Genomic DNA, 20902 nt, shown 5'->3' on the forward strand with positions numbered 1-20902 from the left:
GTTCTTTATTGCCCTGTTGCTTGTTAGCATTTTTCCTATGTTTCACTGTATTCTGCCATTCCCTTTATGTCCCAATCTACAAATACACAGAAGCTGCAAAGCTTTTTTCTGCCCCTAAGGACTTGTCTTCACTGCTAAAAAACAGTGTGCGCTTTTTCCCTCAGGGGTGGGTGAGCTATCCTACTCTGAAACACTGCATAGACAAGGCAAGGCAGTCTCATTATGCGGTAATTTATCTAGGGATCATCCCAGATAGGTAACAGATTTACCTTGCAGTAAAATTAAAAGATTATGTCTTCAGTGTGTGGTTATTCTTGGGATAGCTAACTCGGGTTAATGAGACTGCAGGAAAGAAAAGTACACCTATTTTAGGACAGAAGACACATCTGCTACAACTCCCCCTGTAAATCCCTCTTCTCATGTTCCTGTTTCCAGCACACACAGACACACCTAGTTTCTCTTTCAAACCACACAGACCACCCTCTTGCTGGAAGCCACCCCGACCTAAAAGTGACAGCCAGAGTAAATGCAAGCTGTGCTTCAATGAGCATGTCTGTGCAGGCGCCTTATTATAGTTTCAATTGCAGTCAGGGCTCCAGTATTTTTTTTCGAACTGAGGCAGCACTCCTGTGCTATTCCTGGAGTTTTGAAAAAGCAGGTTGCTCTGCTGTTTCATTTGAATGAAGAAAGGGGGTGGAGGAAGCGATATGCAAACAGTGGTTACACAACAAGACCAAACCAGGCAAGGGTCTAAGGTACAACATAAATGTTTCCTGTTTTCCTCTCCCCTTCTGGCAGTCCCATTGTTTGCAGCAGCTGGGCCTCTGATCTAGTTATACCATGGCCACAACTTGGAGAGAGGATGAGATGAAAATGTGTTGTATTCAGGCAAATTTTGACCCTACAGAAGCCAGAGGTAACCAAAAATGCCAACTGCAGGGGGGGCCAGGCTTCTCACCCTTAGGTCATTGTCACTGAGATAAACCTTTGGATGTGCAGTGTAAAGAGAGGATGCTCACGCTTTTGCAAGACTAGGTGCAAAGTTTCCAGAATGTGGGGAAAGTCCAGAGAGCTGAATTCTGCTTGCATATACACTGCTGTAACTGTGAAGATACCCACTTTTGTTTTGAGGTGGAAGAAAAAAAAATAGGGACCGATGCTCTCTCCCTTCCTCAGCCATTCAAGAGAATCTTCTTTTGTCTGAACTAATCCCAGGCCAGAAGATATCCTGGTGATTCATATGAGATGGGGTGTGACCCAGCTCTTGTGCAATATGAAGCTCATACCCAGGGTATACAAGTTAATCCAAGAACAACAGCTACTCCAGTTCCCTCTCACCTGCCATTTCCCTCCCTTTGCTTTTACTTCTCATTCATTCCCCTCTTACTCTGCATTCGTACCTGCTCCTTTTCTTCTTCCCTTTTACATTGCTGGCCAAGGTGTTGACAGATCTTTGCTCCTGATGTTCTTGACGCTTTACTTTAAATTAAAACCCTGCTTTTTAGACAGTTTCATTTGTGTTTGCTTGCAGCTTTCTTAATACCACTGGATGACTGTCTAGATCATAGGATAAGAAGCAGTAATTATTCCTTGCTGACATACGTTCTCATAATCTTTCAGTTATTCATCCTCCTAAAATGATGCTGAGTTCCAGCCATCTATGCTGTGTATAAATTAGTGTTTTTTCAGGCATTGGCTCCAGCTTGAGCTTGTGAGTGCTTCAGAGATGGAGAGTGTTGATGGTACAAGCATTCCCCACATGCAGTCACTGGCCTGCAGCTCATTCTGGGGCCAAATCCTAAATACAAGTGCCCTAACCCAAATTTTCTAAGCCTGGACAATCTTGAACCAGTACAGGGACTTTCTCTGCAGCCATCTGACGTGCTCAGATGCAAAGTGAGTCTGAGTCCTAGAGAAAAAGTCCACAACCAGAAGAGACTCCAGCTTTGCACTAAGTTGCAGGGTTCCTCAGGAGAGTGCCATAAAAGTCCTTAGGCCAACAGTTCCCTGCAGCCTGGCAAGTGTACAGCTCTTTGCTTATATGAGCTTTTCCAAGTCCCTGCTCTATCATCCTATTTCTCCGAAGTGGGGATAAGTAGGGAATAGAAACACTAAGAGTTTGCTGGGAAACAGCCAAGTTCATTAGCAATAAAGCCACACCTTAGGAGGGGAATCTTTGGAGCTTATCCAGCCTGTATATTTGGAACCAGAGCAGGGTAGATCTACCTGGTTACTTGGCATTACAGCGATGGTTATGTGTGATTGACTTAACGAGACAACTGAGCCCTGTTAAACTGAATTATGGAGAACACACAGCTTAGGACTAGATCTTAGATTTCCTGGTTCCTAGATCTCTGTTTGAGCCCTTAGAGATGTCATTTTCATATCCTCAGTGCTGGGAGGAGGTTGATGGGGCTTGCCCAGAATTGCTCCACCAGTTGCAGATTTACACCCCTCATGCTCCACCTCTTTCCATATCAGAGATCTGCCACAGCTGCTAAAGTGAAATCAGAGTCCTCCCAGAGCTGCCTCTCTGGGAAGCGTCAGCGTCAGAGACATAATTATTATGTATTATGTTTCTGAATTGGAGATGTACCTAGGAACCCCAGTCTTGGGCCTGGATCCCATTGGACAAGACACACAACGAACATTGTTCCCACTGAGTTCCAGCAAGTGAACAGCATCCTGAGGCCATGTATTTTTTAATGGACTACATAATACTGCTGTGATATACTGACACCATGTTCCTGGTGTGAATGCACATAAGGGTCTTCTTCTGGCACACCAGTGTCACACCAGTGTCATTAGGGGATCAGCCCTCTTCACACCCCTGGCAAACATTGCTATGCAAGCAGAAGTCTGTGGTGGAGACATGGCCTCAGTATTAGTTATTGTACAGATACAGAACACTCTAATTCTCATGTACAATAGCTTAAAACTGCAGCTGAGCACAAACCTGTTCTGGTCTAACAAAGCAGGGAGGCCAAACTATACCAGGAACTGAGCTTTTGGTAGTCAATTTAATCGTTACGCTTTGACTTGGAGTGATATCTCGTGTCATCTAATGGTAAGCCGAAAATCAGCAAATCGTTGCTTTACAGTGGCAAGTGTTTTGTGCAGAGGTCTGTGCAATAATAAAGGAACTCCATTTGGATTGCAAGAGCTCAAATCTTTATTAGAAGAGCTGTGTGCTCAGTACTGGTACTTGCAGCCAGGAAATGCAGGGTGTGCTCAGAGATATTGCAAAATTCTCCAAGGCTATTCAGCTTCCTGGTGTCACTCTCCAAATCACCCCTGCTACAACTTGTGTTTGAACCTGCAGGAACTCGCTGGTAGTTACAGTGGTGTCACAAGGATGGGCTGATCATACAGTGCAGGTTTTAATTTCAGAAGAAAGCCTGCTTGCTTATGGTGGAGCATCAAAATAGGATCATATTTTGGGCTGGAAGTGACCTCCCCAAGTCATCTCGTCCAGCCCCGTGCTCGAAGCAGGATCATCCCAACCAGTCTGTCTAACCTGCTCTTGAAAGTTTCCCGGGATGGATATTTCGCAACTTCTCTAGGCAGCCTGGTCCAATGCTTGATCATCCACAGAGTCAAAAAGTTCCTCCTCATTTTCAACCTAATTTCCTCGGCCGCAGGTTGAGGCCATTGCTCCTAGTCCTGTCCTGTTTCTGGCACAGGATTTGGGGTAACAAACCCTGTTGCTGATCTTTTGCAAAGTTTAATCTGTTGAAAGTGAACTGGAGAGACACTGAGGACTAATGGGAAGCCAAAATCACTCTTGGCCATATCTGCCAACAGAGCTGTGGTGTATCAAGAAAGTTATCCAACCTAGCATAGGCACTTTTAGATCGGTATCAGGCTGCTTGCATTGTTAAGACTTTTCTTCCTGTACAAGAAGGTGACTAGACTCAACTACAGCACTATACCTGAATCTGCACTGGGGTGACTGTACTGGTACAAGAATGATCATACCTTGAACTAGCAAAGTTAAATTCAGCTTTCACAGGGATTTTGCCAGGTGTTTGCCAAGGAAGTATTGGAACACTCATCCTGCCTTTGTCTGAAATGACTAGTTTTCGACACACTCCTCTATATGGCAGATGATACAGCTGTCAAGCCAGCACCTGCCACCAGCACAAAGTTCGCTATCTGATCTAAATATCTGATAATGGGTTTGACAAATATGTTTTAATGAATTAGTAGACATGCCATTTTGAAAAGGAAATGAATAGCTTTAATTTTTTCTTCTCCTAATTAGCATTTGCACCTCAGCAGCCTGATCCTGCTTCACTGCTCTGTAATTTAATCTCAGCTTCAGGAGGGGAAGTGAAGCAGAATCTGATTGGTAAGTAGGAATTCTTTTTCGGGCCATTTTTCATTAATTAATTCTCTGAAATAATTTGGAAACTACCAAGACACTTGGAGGGGAGGGTGCTGTTATAATTTAATGCTTTCTTAGGAGTATTTTTTAATGTAAACTTGCTCTGATATCAATTTGAATAGACACCTAATTACTTTGGAGTACATCTATATTTTTGGAGTAAAACTGTCCTGCTTTGCATGTGTTCAGTTTTAAAGATCTAAACAAAATCAAAACAAGATGATTTGATACTTAAATTAATGTCTTCATATGGACTTGCACCAAAACAAAAAGTTGCAAATTCCAGCCAGGTAAGTTTCTGTACAAATGTGCATATAGGCAAGCCCTTAGTATCTTCACTGTTAGTGAAAGATGTGGAATAACAATCCTGGCTTCAGGAGACATTTTTCAGGGAATGTGGCTTCATCTCTAGACTCCTGAAAAGTGACACTGGCTCTGCAGCTCTAGAACAAGTAGTACATATAGCAGCATTACAAGCTTCTCTCCGTGCTGATCTGCCAGAGCAGTTGAACCCTGGCTTGGAGAGATCTCTTCTAACTGGTGAGCTGGGAACACATTAAAGGCTTGGCCTTTCTGCAGAGTTGGCAAGCAAAGATAGCAGTTCATGATGGCTGGTGGTTCTTCTCTAACACATTGGCAGAGCGTGTGTGATTCCTCAAATGAAGAGTGGTGGAGACCAGAGGAGCAGTATTGCTGCCTTCTCTTTGGTCAGACTTTCCAGATAGCTCAGCATTTTGTAAGTGGAAACATCTGCTGGGCCGGTAGTACTTGTGAACGCTCAAAATGCACTGAACTGCGGTGCCAGAAGATGCATCTGCAACCAGAGGACAAATGGCCTTCACTTGTAATGTGAAGAAATGCCCGCAAGAGGTCAGCATCTTCTCACTTTTAGGTTATTAGTTATTATCTTGCACTGTCTCCCCACATATGTTTCCATTTATAAAATGCTGAACTGTCTGGAAAGTCTGACCATGGAGAAGGCAGTAACAATGCTTCGCTAGTCTCCACCACTCCTCATCTCAGGAACCTGACATGCGCTGCCAGTGTGTTACGGAAGAACCACCACCCATGAATCAAGTGAGCAGGCCCATTAACTCCATGGAGACTGCAGAGCACAAGTAAGGGCTATTTACAGAGGGCAAGGGTTGTCAGGATGAGACATAGAGATGGGCACACAGCCACAGAGCAAATCAGGGATCTCCTCTCTCTCCTTAGGCCCCTTTCTTCCTTCTCTGGAAGGAAACCCCTATTTAAAAGTGATAAATAGCTTCACTTGTGGGCTGCCAGTCTACATCTTCTGGAGGTGTTCAGTCAGCCACTTGAGCCAAAGACTGCTCCATTCAGTATCTGTCTTGTAAGGGATCAGTGGTGTGTACAGCGAACTGCTGCACAGCGCAGCTACCTATTCTGGCAGGCTCTTAAAGATGCGGCTCCCGACAGTGCTGATTGGGCACGCTGTTGATTTAGCTCAGTAACATGCAGCCAGCTAGGAGAGACAGGGAGCCCTTTAAAATGCCACAATAAATGAGGTGACGTTGCAAGGAGTTTGCAAAATGTACATATCCATCCTGATACCAACAAGGCAAGACCCACAGCAAGCCTGCTCAGAGCTGAAGAGAAGTAGCTGCACCCTTACTTGAAAGTGAGCTAGAGTGATTAAAATCCAGGGATTTGGACAGGGTCCTTGTAATATTTCCCGCAAGCCCCAGTTCCTGGAGTCACGTGAACACCAGAAGCTGTTGTTCGGGAGGGAAACAGTAAGCTGTGCTGCTCATGCTTGTGACAACAATTCTTTCCTTTATTACTTGTACTGCAAAGTGCTGGGGAAACCTTCCCAAAGATCAGGCCCCCATCACGTGCATTATTAGGCTTGCTGGGGGCTTGCAGGCACAGAACCCAAAGCTGGTCCCTCCTACAAAGGACTTAACTTGGAAACAGGTCCCCCATGACTCCAATACCAGAATGCAGAGTAAAGAAGCTAAAGTAAAGCAGTTTTAAATCCTTGTGATTTTTAAGCTAAGCTCACAGGCTTTTGCGACCTGACTCATCATGAAAGTTGGGGTTGCTGATAGGGCTACACCCTAATACAGTGGGGCAAAGTCTGCTCTCTTTTACCCCGGGGCAACGCCCTTGCTTGTTGCTAACTTTGCACGGGAAAGGTGTTGAGCTAAGTTCTTTTTTCGTTCAGCCGTGCATACCGCCCAAATATAAAGTGGCAGTGGCACTTCGTCACATGCAACTGAATCAGTTACTTGCTCACTCCTGTGGGTGGTGGGGGAAGCTGCTACTGCACAGTCATTTTGGATTTAGTGTGTGAACCGTGTGACCTGGTCCCATTCTTCTCACTGTGTCTTCAAGCCCTGTTTCCCAAGTTGCCTCTTCTCCCTGGGGCAGCCTCCTATTGCCCCTGCACCCCTCCCACTTGATTGTCCACCGCTTATATGAAGCATTTTTGGGTGAACTTCGTGTCTTACTGACCTGTACGGCCCTGTGTCACTCTCAGGTACAGCATTAAGTCATCAAGGCATGGACCTACTTCTGAACCGTCTGTTTTTTTCCTTAATGACTTCAAATCTGCAATGTTCCTTGTTCTTATTGTATACATTCCTCTTGTGCCTGCAGTGAGCCAGGCAGTGCCTCACCCACCACCAGGTACAGGCCTTGCCCACCGTTCTTGCAGTTTGCGCATAGTTTTAAGGGAACTGCTTCGTGAGAGGTGCAGATTGATGCATGCTTTTCCCTTTCCTGCTCCAGCACATTGTCATTCTCTGTGGGAGAGACCAGAAGGAATGAAAAAGATTTGTCTCCACAGCCGTTTCAGTTCTTGGCATCTTTACTGAGCCATCCCACAAAGAGGCCAGTGAGCACCAGTTATCTGAAAGACAGCATCAGCTGAGACCTCAGTCACACAGGCCCATGGAACAGCCACCTGCAGGCCGTGCCCCCCTCGCTGCTATTAGCTTCGTGGGGTTCGACCTGGTGACAGGGAAGCAGCAGGTTCTGCATCTCATTGCCAAACCTCATACTTTATCCTCCCTCGTCCTACTGCATCCTCCGTCTCCCAGTTATGTCTCCGGCAGTGGCATTTCAGGACCTAGCAGACCGGCTGGCTGGATCCTGCACTACTCCTTTGGGAGGGGCCGGGGCTGATGTCGCTTTAAGCTACCTGTATGCTCCCAAGATCCTGAGTTTCTCTAAGCACTGACATGCCAGGTTAACTAGAATCTGAAACACACTCCCAGCAGAGGTGGTGCAGTTGCTATCCCTGGAGGTGTTCAAGAGGAGGCTGGACAAGCACCTTGTGGAGTTCGTTTGAACCCAGCTGCCTCCTGCTCATGGCAGGGGACTGGACTTGATGATCTTACAAGTCCCTTCCAGTCCTTTTATTCTATGAAACTATGACATTGTGTCTGTGAGCTGCTTCACGTCTAGAAATAGCCAAGCATCCCTGTCCCAAGGCGTGTTACTCAGATTCCCACACCCCTGCCAAATAGCATTTTGCAATTGACTTTAGTGGACCTGAATTCTGTCATGCATGGCATATAAGTGTCCCCTCTGCTGCCCAAGGTTCACAGATCACCTTGAGTCTCGCTTATTGGCAGTTTTACAGGAGCATTGGCCTGGTGCTGGCTCTCTGCATGGGAACAAATGACCCATTTTTTAGCACAAATCAAGTGACCCCCTTGTTTACCACAGTGATGGCTGATGTCAGTGGAAAATGTTAAATTCTGCACTTTCCCCAGAAATCCCTGACTCTGGGAATCTCTTGGCCCAAGATGTATGCTGGAAGTCTACTACCTGCCTAGGGAATTTTCCAAGCAATTAGAAAAGCAACTCTATGAAGACTTGATCCGGGCTTTCCCCAGTTACCACATCAATGTCAAGTTCAGATGAAGCTATAATATTCACCCATAGTGGCTGATCATGCTTTCTCAAGGTTAAAGTGGAACAAGGTTTGAACCTGGATGAAATCCATGTCTTAAAAAAATAGTTCTGTTTACACTTCTCTTAACTGAATAGTTTAAATGACTGGTGTAGCAATCACATGGGGCCCCATTTTTATGTAGCTAATACAGCTGTGAAACAGGAGCAACTCCTATGAAGTTATAACACTAGCGTGAGATGTGCAAATGAGAGGCAAATGAGGCCCTTGATATCCACAGGTCAAATTGACACCCTGAGCAGAGGCATTCTCCTGATTACTTTGATGACTGGGTTGTGTTATCAGATGCAATGCAGTACAAAGGTGTCAGAATTTGGCTTTATGCCTCCGTGTGTTTAACTATACTGGAGAGGTGGAGAGGCTCAGTATATAAACTAGAGTGGAACCTAGAGAATTGCTTCTAGTCCTCCTACTTTGATATCCCCTTCCTCTACCTGCATCTTGATTTCCCCATCTGTGTCATGATCCTGACCTTGGGGATCTATGCATGAAATTATACTAAATATTATTGTTCTTTGTTTCTCTGATTAATCACAAATCCACTTTAGCAATTATAAATCAATAGCTTTCAAGTTTAGGAAAAGCAGCCAAGCACGCGTACAAAATGCCGTGAATACTTTTTTTTTAGGCAGCATTTGAAAACTGTGCCCAAAAGCCAGTCCATTCAAATAAGGCAGCGATGCAAGAGAAAGCAAAATGACTGTGCCAAAGGCATAAATGGCTTCATCATTCTTGCCCACATGCTGCTTGCAAACATATCTGATTTAGTGTTTTTGTTTATACACCTGTATTTTCAGTAAACCTCTCTTGTTTAAAACAAAAGCTGGAGCCAAAAATATATATCATTTGGAAATGCTCCCAATTACATGAGAAATTTTGCATCAAATCAGCCAGATAAAAGTGTGGTAAAGGCAAGTGGTTGCCTGTACTCTGGATTATTTTTCTTGATTATCTGTATTGCAACAGCTTGTAGGGGCTCAAAGCAGGGTCACAGTCTAATTGTGCTGGGTGCTATGCCTGTGTATCCTTCACTCTGTCTGGTATGTGGTTGTGTTACAGTTATCAGCTAAACTTGTGTGCCTGCAGGGACTTTGGCATGTGCTTAACTATACAAAACCACCACAGTGGGGCTATCAGTATAATTCACAATGGATCCAATTCAGCTTCTGTCTAAAAAAAGAGACTCCCACTGATTTCAGTGGGATCTGGTTCAGATCCAACATGTATTGTGAAGATGTGCTTTTGCCTTTTTCAGTAGAAAACTGTTCCATCAACAATTCTCCAGATAACTCTCAAACTCGGTGCCCAAAACCTAAGGCACCCCAAATCACTGGTGCTTTTGGCCTTAGAGATCTATTATAAAGAAAGGTGGGGAAAGCAAAAATTCAGCCTGTGGTGATGAAAGGGATTTAGTTGCATAGTGCTGAAGTCAGTATCAGCTGCTCAGACCACTCAGGACTCCAGAGCAAGATTAGGCCTTGGGGACGAAGGGGCTATGAATTATCTGTATTGCACTAGCATCTGGAGAAGCCCACCCAGATGAGAACCCCATTGTGCAAGCTGCTGTATAATCACTTAATAAGGGACAGGCCCTGCCACAAGGAGCTTACAATTTTCCACAAAAGAAGGGTGAGAGGTGATCTTGTGGTTGTCTGCAAACTCATCAGGGAGGGACAGCAGGAAATAGGGGATACAATGTTTACCAGGGCACCCATTGGGGTAACTAGAAACAATGGCCAAACTGAAGGAGTGCAAATTTAGATTGGACATCAGGAAAAGTTACTTACTGTGTGGGTTGCTAACATATGGAATATGTTTCCAAGGGAGGTGGTGCTGTTCCCTTCCTTGGAGGGATTTAGGAGATTGGCCAAACACTTGGCTGGGGTCATCTGAACCCAGCACTCTTTCCTGCCCAGGGAAAGGGGTTGGACTCGATGATCCCTTTCAACCTAAAATCTATGAATCTACAGGGATGTGGGCAGTGCAGTTCCCCAGGGCTCAGTCCTTGGGCCCGCACTGTTCAACATCTTCATCAGCGACTTGGACAGGGGCGTAAAAAGCACCCTGTTCAAATTTGCTGATGACACTAAGATGTGGGGGGATGTGGGCATGCTAGAAGGGAGGAATAGGCTACAATCAGACCTAGACAGGTTACAGGGGTGGGCAGATGAGAATAGGATAGGAATCAACACTGACAAGTGCAGGGTGCTGCACCTGGGGAAGAACAACCGGCACCATACCTACAGGCTGGGGAACTCCCTTCTCGTCAGTACAGAGGCAGAAAATGATCTTGGAGTCATCATTGATGCAAAGATGAACATGGGCCGGCAGTGTGGGGACGTGGTCAGCAAGGCCAACCACACCTTGTCATGCATCCACAGATGCATCTCGAGCAGGTCCAGGGAGGTGATCCTCCCCCTCTATGCAGCACTGGTCAGGCCGCAACTGGAGTACTGCGTCCAGTTCTGGGCGCCGCACTTCAGGAGGGATGTGGACAACATGGAGAGGGTCCAGAGGAGGCCACTCGCATGGTCAGGGGGCAGCAGGGCAGGCCCTGCGAGGAGAGGCAACGGGACCTGAACCTGTTCAGCCTCCACAAGAGAAGGCCGAGGGGGATCTAGTGGCCTGTTACAAACTAGTCGGGGGGGGATCAGCAGGCATTGGGGGAGTCCCTGTTCCCCCGAGCACTGCCAGGAGTGACCAGGAATAACGGTCACAAGCTGACAGAGGGGAGATTCAGGCTAGAGATCAGGAGGTGTGACTTCACTGTTGGGGCGGCTAGGATCTGGAACCAACTTCCAAGAGAAGTGGTGCAGGCTCCTACCCTGGGGGTCTTTAAAAGGAGGCTGGATGAACACCTTGCTGGGGTCATTTGACCCCAGTACTCTTTCCTGCCATGGGAGGGGGTTGGACTCGATGATCTGCTCAGGTCCCTTCCGACCCGACCAACTATGAAACTATGAGTCTAAATAGCTGAAATGAAGGGAAGTGGAGTGACTCTAAATCACACCGGATGTGGGAAACGATAACAAGTGGGTTAGCAGCAGGCATGCTTTTCCTTTCTACTGTGGGCTCTCCAGGAACACCCATGTTTCCTCTGACATGAAGTAGCTGAATCCTTCTTCTGCAGTGCACAGCTACACCTCTGGGCCCTATAGAAATAAGGCATGGAAGAGTCTTGTTTCCAGTAGCAAAGTGTGAATTATGCTGCCTTGTTATTTTTTAATTAACTCTGGCTGTGCGTGTGCCCATCTGACGGTGGCACCATGCACTAGACCTGTACAGACTCACAGCAAAACAATACTGTCTGGATCCCAAATTGTTTTCAGGTATAAAGGGCTGGATCCAAAACTTCTTGAAGTCAATCTTTCAACTGATTTCAATCAGCTTTGGCTCTCAAACACTGCAATAAGCTCTGCCAGGGCCTGCTTTGGTATTGCCAGCTTGCAGGACTGTATCCATATCTCTAAAGCCCCAGCTGCAGCAGTAATTTGGTTGCAGGAGAATCTCAGGCTGTGGAAGCTCATTACCTCAAATTAATGAGGAAGAGACACACAAACAGCGCCTTGAAAGCTAACTGCCCACCATAAGCTCTGTCACAGCACCTGGTGGCAAAGGGCCACTCCCCCTAGATAAAATAGACTAGGGTTGCAGACATATGGCAGTTCCTCTGCAGGAAATTGCTATAGTGTTTTTTGTACGGTCATTTACCCCAGAAAGGAGAGACCTTGAGCCTATCTGAATCTGATGGCTTATGTATACTCCACTTGTGGTATTTTTTTAAGCTTTTGTCTGCCCCTGTGGAAACTGGTAGCTTTTATTATTATTTCTGAGTGACAGCTTGGGGAACAAGGTTGGGGTCCCGCAGCACTGAGTGGTTTGCGATGGGTCCCGGAAAAGGTGTCTGAGAGCTGTTGTAAAATAGCCCATTCCTCCAGCCTCATTCCTGTTGGGCCCGAGGCTGGTTGCTTTAACTGGGGAAGGATGTGGACTCTATCAGCACCTGCAAAGCCCATACCCAGGGGATGGGGACCAGGAGCTTTCCCCAGGCAGGCTGTCCCCTGGTCCCAGCCACCCTTCAGCCGGCAGCATGGAAACTACAGCTCCCAGGTGCCTTTGCTGCCAGCTGGAGAGGGGAGGGAGGGGAATCCCTTTGAAAGCTTTTATTGCAGAAACCCATCTGCCCACAGCACAGCTCCCGCCAGCCCAGGCACGCACTCTACTGGGCACTGAATAATGTCAGTAGCAAAGTGCCCCCCACCCAGTGCCGCCTTTCTCAGGGTCCTCTCCTGGTGCTTTGTGGGAAGCAGAGTCCTGCTCCCTGCAGGGCTGGGCTGGGCTCCCTCCTCTGGAGGACTACCATTCCCATAATGCCCCACAGCTGAGCCTGGGTGTTGCAATTTAAGAACACTCTTTCTTTGCAGTGCCTTGGACTCCTGCTGTTGCTCCCCCCTTGGACCTGAGCCCCCTTCTTCCCCCCCTCCTTCCAAACCAAGCCTTTGCTTTTCTGATTTCTTCCCCGCCACTCTGCCAGATCAGGATGAAAAAAGAGGAGAGTGCTGCGGTTGAAGGGGTTAACCCTAAAACCTTTGCGGAAGGGAGGGGAAGTCACTCAGGCCCCAACTCCACCCACCCTCCTTGAAGTAGGGACTTCCTGTGACAGTTCATTTCCTGGTTGGATGGAGCTGGGAAAAGGAGGGAGGGCTGGGGGGGACCTGGAGTAGGATCAGTCTGTAATGGTCTCTGGGTATCAGCTGCTGGCCGCCTTCCTTCTGCGCTTCCCTGAGCTGCGATGTTTCCTCACAGCCATGGCTCATCCAGTTCCAGCAGAGAGGATGCAGCGATGGTAACGCTGTGGCCAAGTTGCTAGCTGGGTGGCTCCAGCCTATTTGGTAGCAAAGGACTGGGGCAGTCCCACGGCTCCCTGTGTTGTGGGGTTTACATGGAAAGATTTGCTGCCCAGGGCAAAGGTACATCATCCTTCTTGCAGCAACAGCTTTTCAGGGATCTGGGCAAGGGGTTTGGAGGGGCTTGTGCATGCAGGAAGGCTGCCTCTGGGTGCCAAGGGGGTTATTTTGTTTTGACAGCATGGCTGATTATTTTGGGAGTGTTTGTAATGTTTTATTCCCCCCCCCCTTTTTTTAATCCTTATATAATGATTACAGGTGTAAACCTTAGCAGCTCTGCCTTCCAGAAGGAAAAAGCATCTCTCGTGCTTTAGAAAAAAACAGAACCATCAACAAAACGGGAAAAACCCCAACCCCACTGGAAGTAATTTATTTTTTCCTATTGGCTGGAATCAAGAAGGGGAGAGGAAAATTGGACTTCCCCAAATAGCGTTGCTGTCATCATCACACTGGTATCTCTTGAGAGATGAAGAAGTTCTTTGATTCACGTCGGGAGCAGGGAGGCTCTGGCCCAGGTTCGGGAACCAGCGGAGGAAGTGGAAGCAGCACCGGCCCGGGGAGTGGGTACATTGGCCGGGTGTTCAATATTGGGAGGCACCAGGTGACGGTGGATGAAGTGCTGGCAGAAGGTAAGATCACACGGGCTTGTGCAGCGCACTTATTTTTCCTCTGCAGAGGTATCTTGTTTGATGTAAACAGAGGCTTTGGCCCTCTCTTCAGGCGTGTTGTTTCCCCCCCTCCCCTCCTCCTCTGTTTTCCCCAAGATTTCATTGTCATTGAGGGGTTTGCAGTCTGATGACAGCTACAGCTGTCCCTGCTGTTTGTCAGAGATGCAAGTCAATCTTATTATTACAGATTTTATTTGTTTTTGAAATGCAAGCAGGAGAAATTAAACCAACAGAAGTTGGGATTTTTTCCCCACAACTGGAAACTTGGAATGGTTTAAAAGCAAACAAACCAGCAAAATAATCCTGGCATAGTCTAGTGGGAGACAGTGTGCCTCGAGAGAAAAGCTCATTGCTTTCATTGTGGAAGTTTCTTCCATCGGGTTGCATCTTTCCTACCTTTGCTAGAGCTGGGGAACCACTAATAAATTCTCTGTGTGCTTTTAGTGTAGGGCCTGTAGACAGGACTTAACAGAGCAAACAGCTGTTTGTAGTAGGGGGTTGTCTGTGGACGAGAAGATGCCAAGCAAAACTGTAATCCAGGTTATATTTACTGATTGTGAAATGCTTTTAAAAAACTTAAAAGAAATAAAGAATAACAAAGGGTATAAAACCCTAAGAGCTCTCTAACCTGCAAGTGAAGTGCTTGCAATGCAGCTAATTGCTTTTAATTATTTTTTTTAAAAGACTTGTATCTGGAACATTGCTGCTTTAAATATGATTTACTTTTCATATGCCTGGACTATAATGGGATCTTCTGCAAGTCTGTCATTAGTAACCTTACTCTCGACCTTCAGAATAACGTTGGCCTCCTTAAACTAGCCCATAGTCCATTTTGTGCACAGCATCCTTGGTGTTTTCAATCTGGGCCGTGTGTTGTTTAGGTTTTAATTAAATGGACTTCTGAAAACAGACTGCCTGGAAGAGGGCTCAAGAGAGGAAAGCTGGGGTCTCAGAGCCCGGGGGTGGGGGGACTACCTTAGCCTTAACACTAAATTTGAGCCCTGACAAGGACAATATGATTGGTTCAGACCTTTTTTGATTGAGCTATCTTAAGACAGATCTGTCAATGTCTTTTTATAGTCATGGTTAATCAGGAAGTGGCAGGCTGGGCTGGGGCTGCCTGAAATGCTGGTCATGGTGAGTGGTGCATGCTAACTGTGGGATGGAGAGAACGCCAGAATTGATCACCCTAAAAAACCTGGCCTAGGAAGTCTAGTGATCTCTCCAGCTTTGTGGGGCACTGATTGGAAGTATATGTCACACATCTGCCTTGATTTATTTTTCCAAGGCCCTACTTGCCCCTGGAGTTCAGCAACGAGGTTTGCTTCAACTCTGTAGCTACTGCTGTTCTGCTCCCTGGCCTCATTCTTGCAACACCAGGATGAACAGACTTCTTTGCTGATGGGTAATCTCTTGCTGGCAGATCCTGCCTAGGGTGCTGACAGCAGCGGGCAGTGAGCTGCCATGCTACTGGGTGCTGTCCTAATCAGCCCTCCTCTGTCATGTTTGACTGCATTTCTGCTCAGGCCTGGGCCATAGCACAGGTGGGGGTGGGGGATGGGTTGGGATGGGAGGAGCAGGAATTACTCTCCTGTTGTGTTGTTCTGGTGTTCTCCCTGTGCCTCAGCAAGAATAGCATCTTTCGGGAGCTCCTCTGTGCACGAGTGCTCTTCAGTAGTGAGAGCAATTGTGGGGATTAAGGACTACTGGGGAGGGTACAATGTGGCTTGGTGCTGGGGATAGGGCTGCCACTCAGGATTTGACTCCTGCAGGCCTATTAGATGGATCAAATCCAACTTGGAGTAGACTGTCAGGGCTTGAGAAGCTCTAAGAAACCCTGTCTTGGTGGGAGCTGCTGCATGGGGGTCACTGCTACAATGGGTCAGGCTGAGGGCAATGCCCTCAACCTGGAGGTCCTTAGTGATCCCCTAATAGGGCACAAGATGGGTGGCTTTTAGCATAAGTCTGTGAGTTCAGTCCTGTTGATACCAGAGAATGGAGAAGATCTTGCCTTTGTGAACATCTTGGGGGGGACTTGTAAGGCAACTTCCCATCTGTTGGGATTGTATTCAGGATGTCCCTGCCCCTTGAAAAGAGTACTGTGATGGAAGTGTGCTGCCAGGGTGTAACTTGGAGCTTGGAGAGCAGTCTAGCCCAGGGGTGGGCTAAATGGTGGATTTGGCCAGTGGCCGGCCTCCATGTCTCAATAGCCCCTGCCTGTGTTGCTGTGGCCAGTTGCCATGGAGACCCCAGTAGCGGTGCTGAGCCAGGGTTTCTATGGAGACTGGCCCCAGCAGCGCTGGCAGGATGCACAGCTGGGTGAGAAGCTGCTCCAGGGCCAGGGCTGGGATCTTGCAGCGGTGACAGTGTGGGCTGGAGCCGGGGCAGAGCTGTGATCTGCTACCTGCACACCCCTGTCCACGGCATGTGGGCAGTGGATCGCAGATCTGCCCCGGCTCTGGACCATGCTGTCGCCACCGCAAGACCCCAGCCCTGGAACAGCTCCTCGCACAGCTGCGCCCTGTGCCAGTCCTGCTGGGGCCAGTCTTCATGGAAACCTTGACCCAGCGCTGTCACAGCGCCACCGCTACTGGGGTCTCCATGGAAACTGGCTGCAGTGACGCGGACAGGGACTGCAAGGAAACAGTCTGCCGCAGGCCTGATCTGGCCTGTGGGCCGGACTTGGCCCACCTCTGGTCTAAGCCCTGCCAGCCTTGAGGTGAGAAGATCATAACCCATCTTGGGCAGGGACTCTTGTTTGCTTCTCTGTACGATGTTTGCTGGCTAAGCGGCTTTGAGAAGCCAAGTCAAAGTGCCTCCCGTGTGGCCTGCAAACAGAAGAAACCCATGGGGTGGCCCTTCCTCAGTGGAAGCTGAATCTTGTCATGGCTATGTTGGGAGTCTTGACTCCTTCCCTTCCCTCCTGCTTCTGAAAGGGAGTCAAATTGGAAGGGGTTGGGGGGAGGACCAGGCAGTGAAAAAGAGCAGTAGAATGGCATGATTGCGTAAGGACTTAAGAGAATGACTCCTTCAAATAGCACAGGGTGAGGAGGGCAGCTTGCAAATGTGAGGAGCAAACAACCACCGCTGTTAGTACTGAAGTGTCATGACTTCCTCTCTGTTCAGCAGAGCTGTGACCACCCTCCTCCCCTGCATGCTGCTGAGCAGACTCTGCCAAGGGTGACTGTCCCTGCCTCGAATGTTATTATTCCAAACATTTTGGGTGTTTTTTTCCCTCTGTGGGGTGCATCCCCCCCCAGGACCTTCGGTACAAGCTCAGGACGTTGGCTTCCCTATCAGAAATGTCTGTTTGCCTTTCTATCCACCCTTGCCTGGATGATGGTTGTAGGATGCTGTTGTCATTCAGTCCTGTGTTTTAGGGTTTAAATGGTACCTTTCAGTGAGTCAATGAACATCCATCTTCCTTGCAGCCAAGGAATGTATTGAGCCCAGGCCTTGGTGGAGAAACACTGAAGTCTGCAGGAGGGCTGCGAACCCCAGGAGGCTAATGCTTTTGGTCTTTTGAAATCCATCAAGGCAAGAGTTAAAATCGATGTGGTCAGTCAGCCTCCCAGAAGTCAATGGGAGTTGTGCCATTGCCTTTAAGAAGGCTGGGAGTTCATCCTGGATGTATCCCAAGAGCCATCTGATGATCACAATGAATCACACTAGTGTTTTTTTTTCTTTATAAATAACAAAACTGTGGACTTGGGTGCAAATTCTTTTTTCCAGTGCTAGACGCAGTGGGCTGTTGCTGTGATAGGAGAGGATTTGATGTTAGGAACAGGTGTAGGGAAAGGAACAGACAGCCTGGCACAGGATCTTGCATGACGTGTCTGTACAACTTGGGCCTCTAGCAACTTGTGGTCGTGTTACCCCAGGGAGACCAGAGGATGATTGCAAGAGCATCCTAATGCCTTTAGTTACAAGGGGCCCTATTGTACCCATGCAGCATCATTGGCTGTAGTGTGCCTGCATGGGTGTGATGGATTTGATTCAGTGTGTATATACATATTGACAGGATTGTGGTGTTAGCCTCCCATTTGTCTTCGTCTGCCTCAGGACTGACATAAAAGGCCATGTTTCCTTCTGTGTAAGCTGTTTGTTTGTTTGTTTTGCCTTTTTGAAGCTTATTTTGCAGAAACATGATGCTTGGAGGTATCAGCGTGATTTTTTAGGCTCTTTGCTCAAAATCTGCAGCCACTCCTGGTAAGGGGTGTGCATGACACCTCTAACAGATATATATCTCAAATCATTCAGCACTATGGGAAGTTAACCTATCTGTCGAAATATGCCAAGGCAGCACTTACGTGTAGTTTGGCAGGTTTGGCTTTTAATAGATCTAAAAGAAGCAAACCCGGCAAAATAATATTACACTCCCCTTCTCTGTATAGACTTACAAAGCTCATTACGTGTGTGTTACTGTTGATACGTGTCATTGCACTAGTAGCAATTGAGTTGTTTTCTCAGTTCCATTTAGGCCTTGTTAACTCAAGAAATAAATCAGGAGTAGCTGTTCTTGATGAACTGTTCCAGATGAACGATGTCTGTGTGGAGGCCCTTATTCCAGAATAAGTTCCATACCTGGACTTAATCTGAAATAGGAACCCTGCTTTAAGGTTGCTCACTACCTTATTGTGGAATAAGTTTAACTTGCAAACCTGAAATTCAGGCAGGCCATCCTGGATCAAATTTGCAGAATTAAGCCCAACTTTATCCCGTTCAGAAGGTTGTTTGGGAACTTTCTGGTTTTTTACTGAGTCTAATTTGTGCTAAACTAGGGTTTAGGACTGTCTGAATGTGAATATTTTGAACTGTTTATCTGCCTGAAGTGGGAAACACCCTTTGCTTTTCTCTGTCTGTCCAGCTGGTAAGGTGGTATGTATACAGCTTGGGAAGCAGTATGCGGTTAGGGCAAGGTTGGTACAATTCACTTTTGGGCTCTTGAACTTTGATATTGTTAACTAGATGCTTGTATCACAGAACGTTCCTAAGAGGTGAACTTTTTGTAGGTGAAGGGGAACTATAGGACTTCAGGTTGCTGGTGTTACAGATTCACTGAGGCAGTATCACAAGTGGCTGGCTGGGTGAACTGCACCCCTCCCCCCCCCCCCCAGCGTTTTTGCTTTTATCAGTGTAGTTTTTTCCCGTGGGCATGTGCTATGCGCCCCGAGATAAATCTGTTAGCATCTTCACTCAAGCCCTGATTCTAAGTGCATTAGAAGCTTAAAAAAATCATTTTTATGAGCAGGCTAGTGAGAAGTGCTTACCGGTCCTGGAGACAGAAGTTGTCTATGGTTTTTTTCTGCTATTTATACAATAACACCTCCCTCTTCCCCCCTCCCCCCATGGGGCCTGGCTTTGAGCTGGGGGATATCAGCTGATACTAAATATATCTATAAAAACAGTAATGTTTACTGTAGAGTGGGTCTAGCAGAGACAGCATCTGGATAATTTTCTCTGCCAGCTTCAACACCATGTCCCTTCTCTTGGAAAGAGCTCCACAGGTGGGGTGACCATATGCCTCTGTTTAGCCAGGACAGTCTGGGATTTCAGAGGCAGCTGTTGAAAATTATAGTGGGCATCCTAGAAATGCAGCAGTGCAGGGCACGGTCTGGCTGGGAGTCAGAATGGCACGGAGCGCCTTGCAGGTGGGTAGACGGGCACCACTGCCTGTCCAGCGCACCACCTCGCTCCCACTGGCTTGTGAGAGCATGTGTGGGACAGGATGGGACAGTGCCCCGGATGAATGTCCTGGATTTCTTTATGGATAGTCTATCCATAAGAACACAAGAATTGCCACCTATTGGGGCAGACCATAGGCCCATCCTGTGTCTCAGTGGGAGGTGAGTGGGTGAGATGGAACAGTTTCCAGTTGTGTTTACTTTGTGGCTTCTGCTGCAACTCGTAAGGACTTTAGTTATCCAGGTGTGAGAGGACTTAATGTGGATGCCTGTCCATTGGGAACTGGACTGAAACCACCAAATTGAAGTCATGCAGACTTACGGAGCTGGGTTAGATGTGAAGCAGTAACTTGCAAATTGAAAGGTATTCATAGCGGGTTCCTCAGCTCTGAATGCCAGAGGTAACAAGAAAGTCAGCAAATGATGTGTATGTCGTGCAGCGTCTCTCCTTGCTGTACAAGTGACAAGGTAAAGCTGAAGTAAGCAAAACCATCCTGAAAGCAATGAATACTGGCTGGTGTTGAATTTGAACTTGGGAGGTATGCGGTGCCACCACATTCCACGCACGCCTGCTTGTATTAATCACGGACTAATAAAAAGGTTTGGAGCCACTCGGGTATAGTACAGGAACATGAAGGTTGGAGATGGTACAAGATGAAGTGGGTTTTCCCAGTCTTGCATTATTCTGGCTGAATTGTAGAAATTGAGTCAACCCCTTGAAGTGAATGAGAAGAAATACCCCTGGGTTTCCCTTGCTCTTAAAGTAGGCCCTAGATGAACTTTAGGGGTGGCCAGAGACTCTGTATGTAGTCCATATAATTAAAAATGAGGGAGGGAAGAGTCTAACATCCTGCTCTTGGAGCAGGACAAGTCTACAAAACCTAGGAAGCCAACTGTAACTAGTACTTCCCTCTGCTGTGCCACTGACTCACTGCTATGCTTCTGGAAAGTCACTTCACCATTTTAGAAATGGGGTCACTTGTGAGCAAGTGCTGATTCCAATTAAATCATTTCTAGTATTGGAAGGCAGCAGAATATAATGTTTGACCAAGGAAGAATGCTGGTCTGCCAGGTAGGCGTGCGCACACACTCACGTACCTGGAACCTACTTGTCCAATTCAAAGGCTGTTGACCACTGTACTTGCCTCACTGTAGAGACCAAAGATTTTTATGATACTGGCAGTGAGATTCGGGGGGTGTGCTGGGTAGATCAGAGTGGAGACCTGTTCCAAAGGCAATGTTATTGCATCTTGGGGGTTCTTAGAAGACTTCTTTATCATAATATTCTGTGGACACCTCTCTCTTCACTTCTG

General features: G+C 47.2%; 1 protein-coding gene across 8 annotated transcripts in view; it reads left to right on the forward strand.

The window, feature by feature from the left end:
- The first annotated feature begins 12821 nt into the window (after positions 1-12821).
- AAK1 (AP2 associated kinase 1) overlaps positions 12822-20902 on the forward strand; it is a 106362-nt gene continuing 98281 nt past the window's right edge. For 2 of the 8 annotated variants that reach the window (XM_090050623.1, XM_090050622.1), the window contains exons 1-2: positions 12825-13300; positions 13496-13866. In XM_090050623.1, coding sequence (XP_089906749.1) covers positions 13704-13866 — 163 coding nt within the window. In that variant the 5' untranslated portion in view covers positions 12825-13300; positions 13496-13703. Of the gene's footprint in view, positions 13301-13495; positions 13867-20902 lie in introns of all 8 variants that reach the window. The other 6 variants (XM_090050626.1, XM_090050624.1, XM_090050629.1 and 3 more) reach the window with 5 other exon arrangements.

Source organism: Crocodylus siamensis, chromosome 6 (genome assembly GCF_052110815.1).
Source record: "Crocodylus siamensis isolate JL-2025a chromosome 6, ASM5211081v1, whole genome shotgun sequence".
In the NCBI taxonomy this organism is placed as follows: domain Eukaryota; kingdom Metazoa; phylum Chordata; order Crocodylia; family Crocodylidae; genus Crocodylus; species Crocodylus siamensis.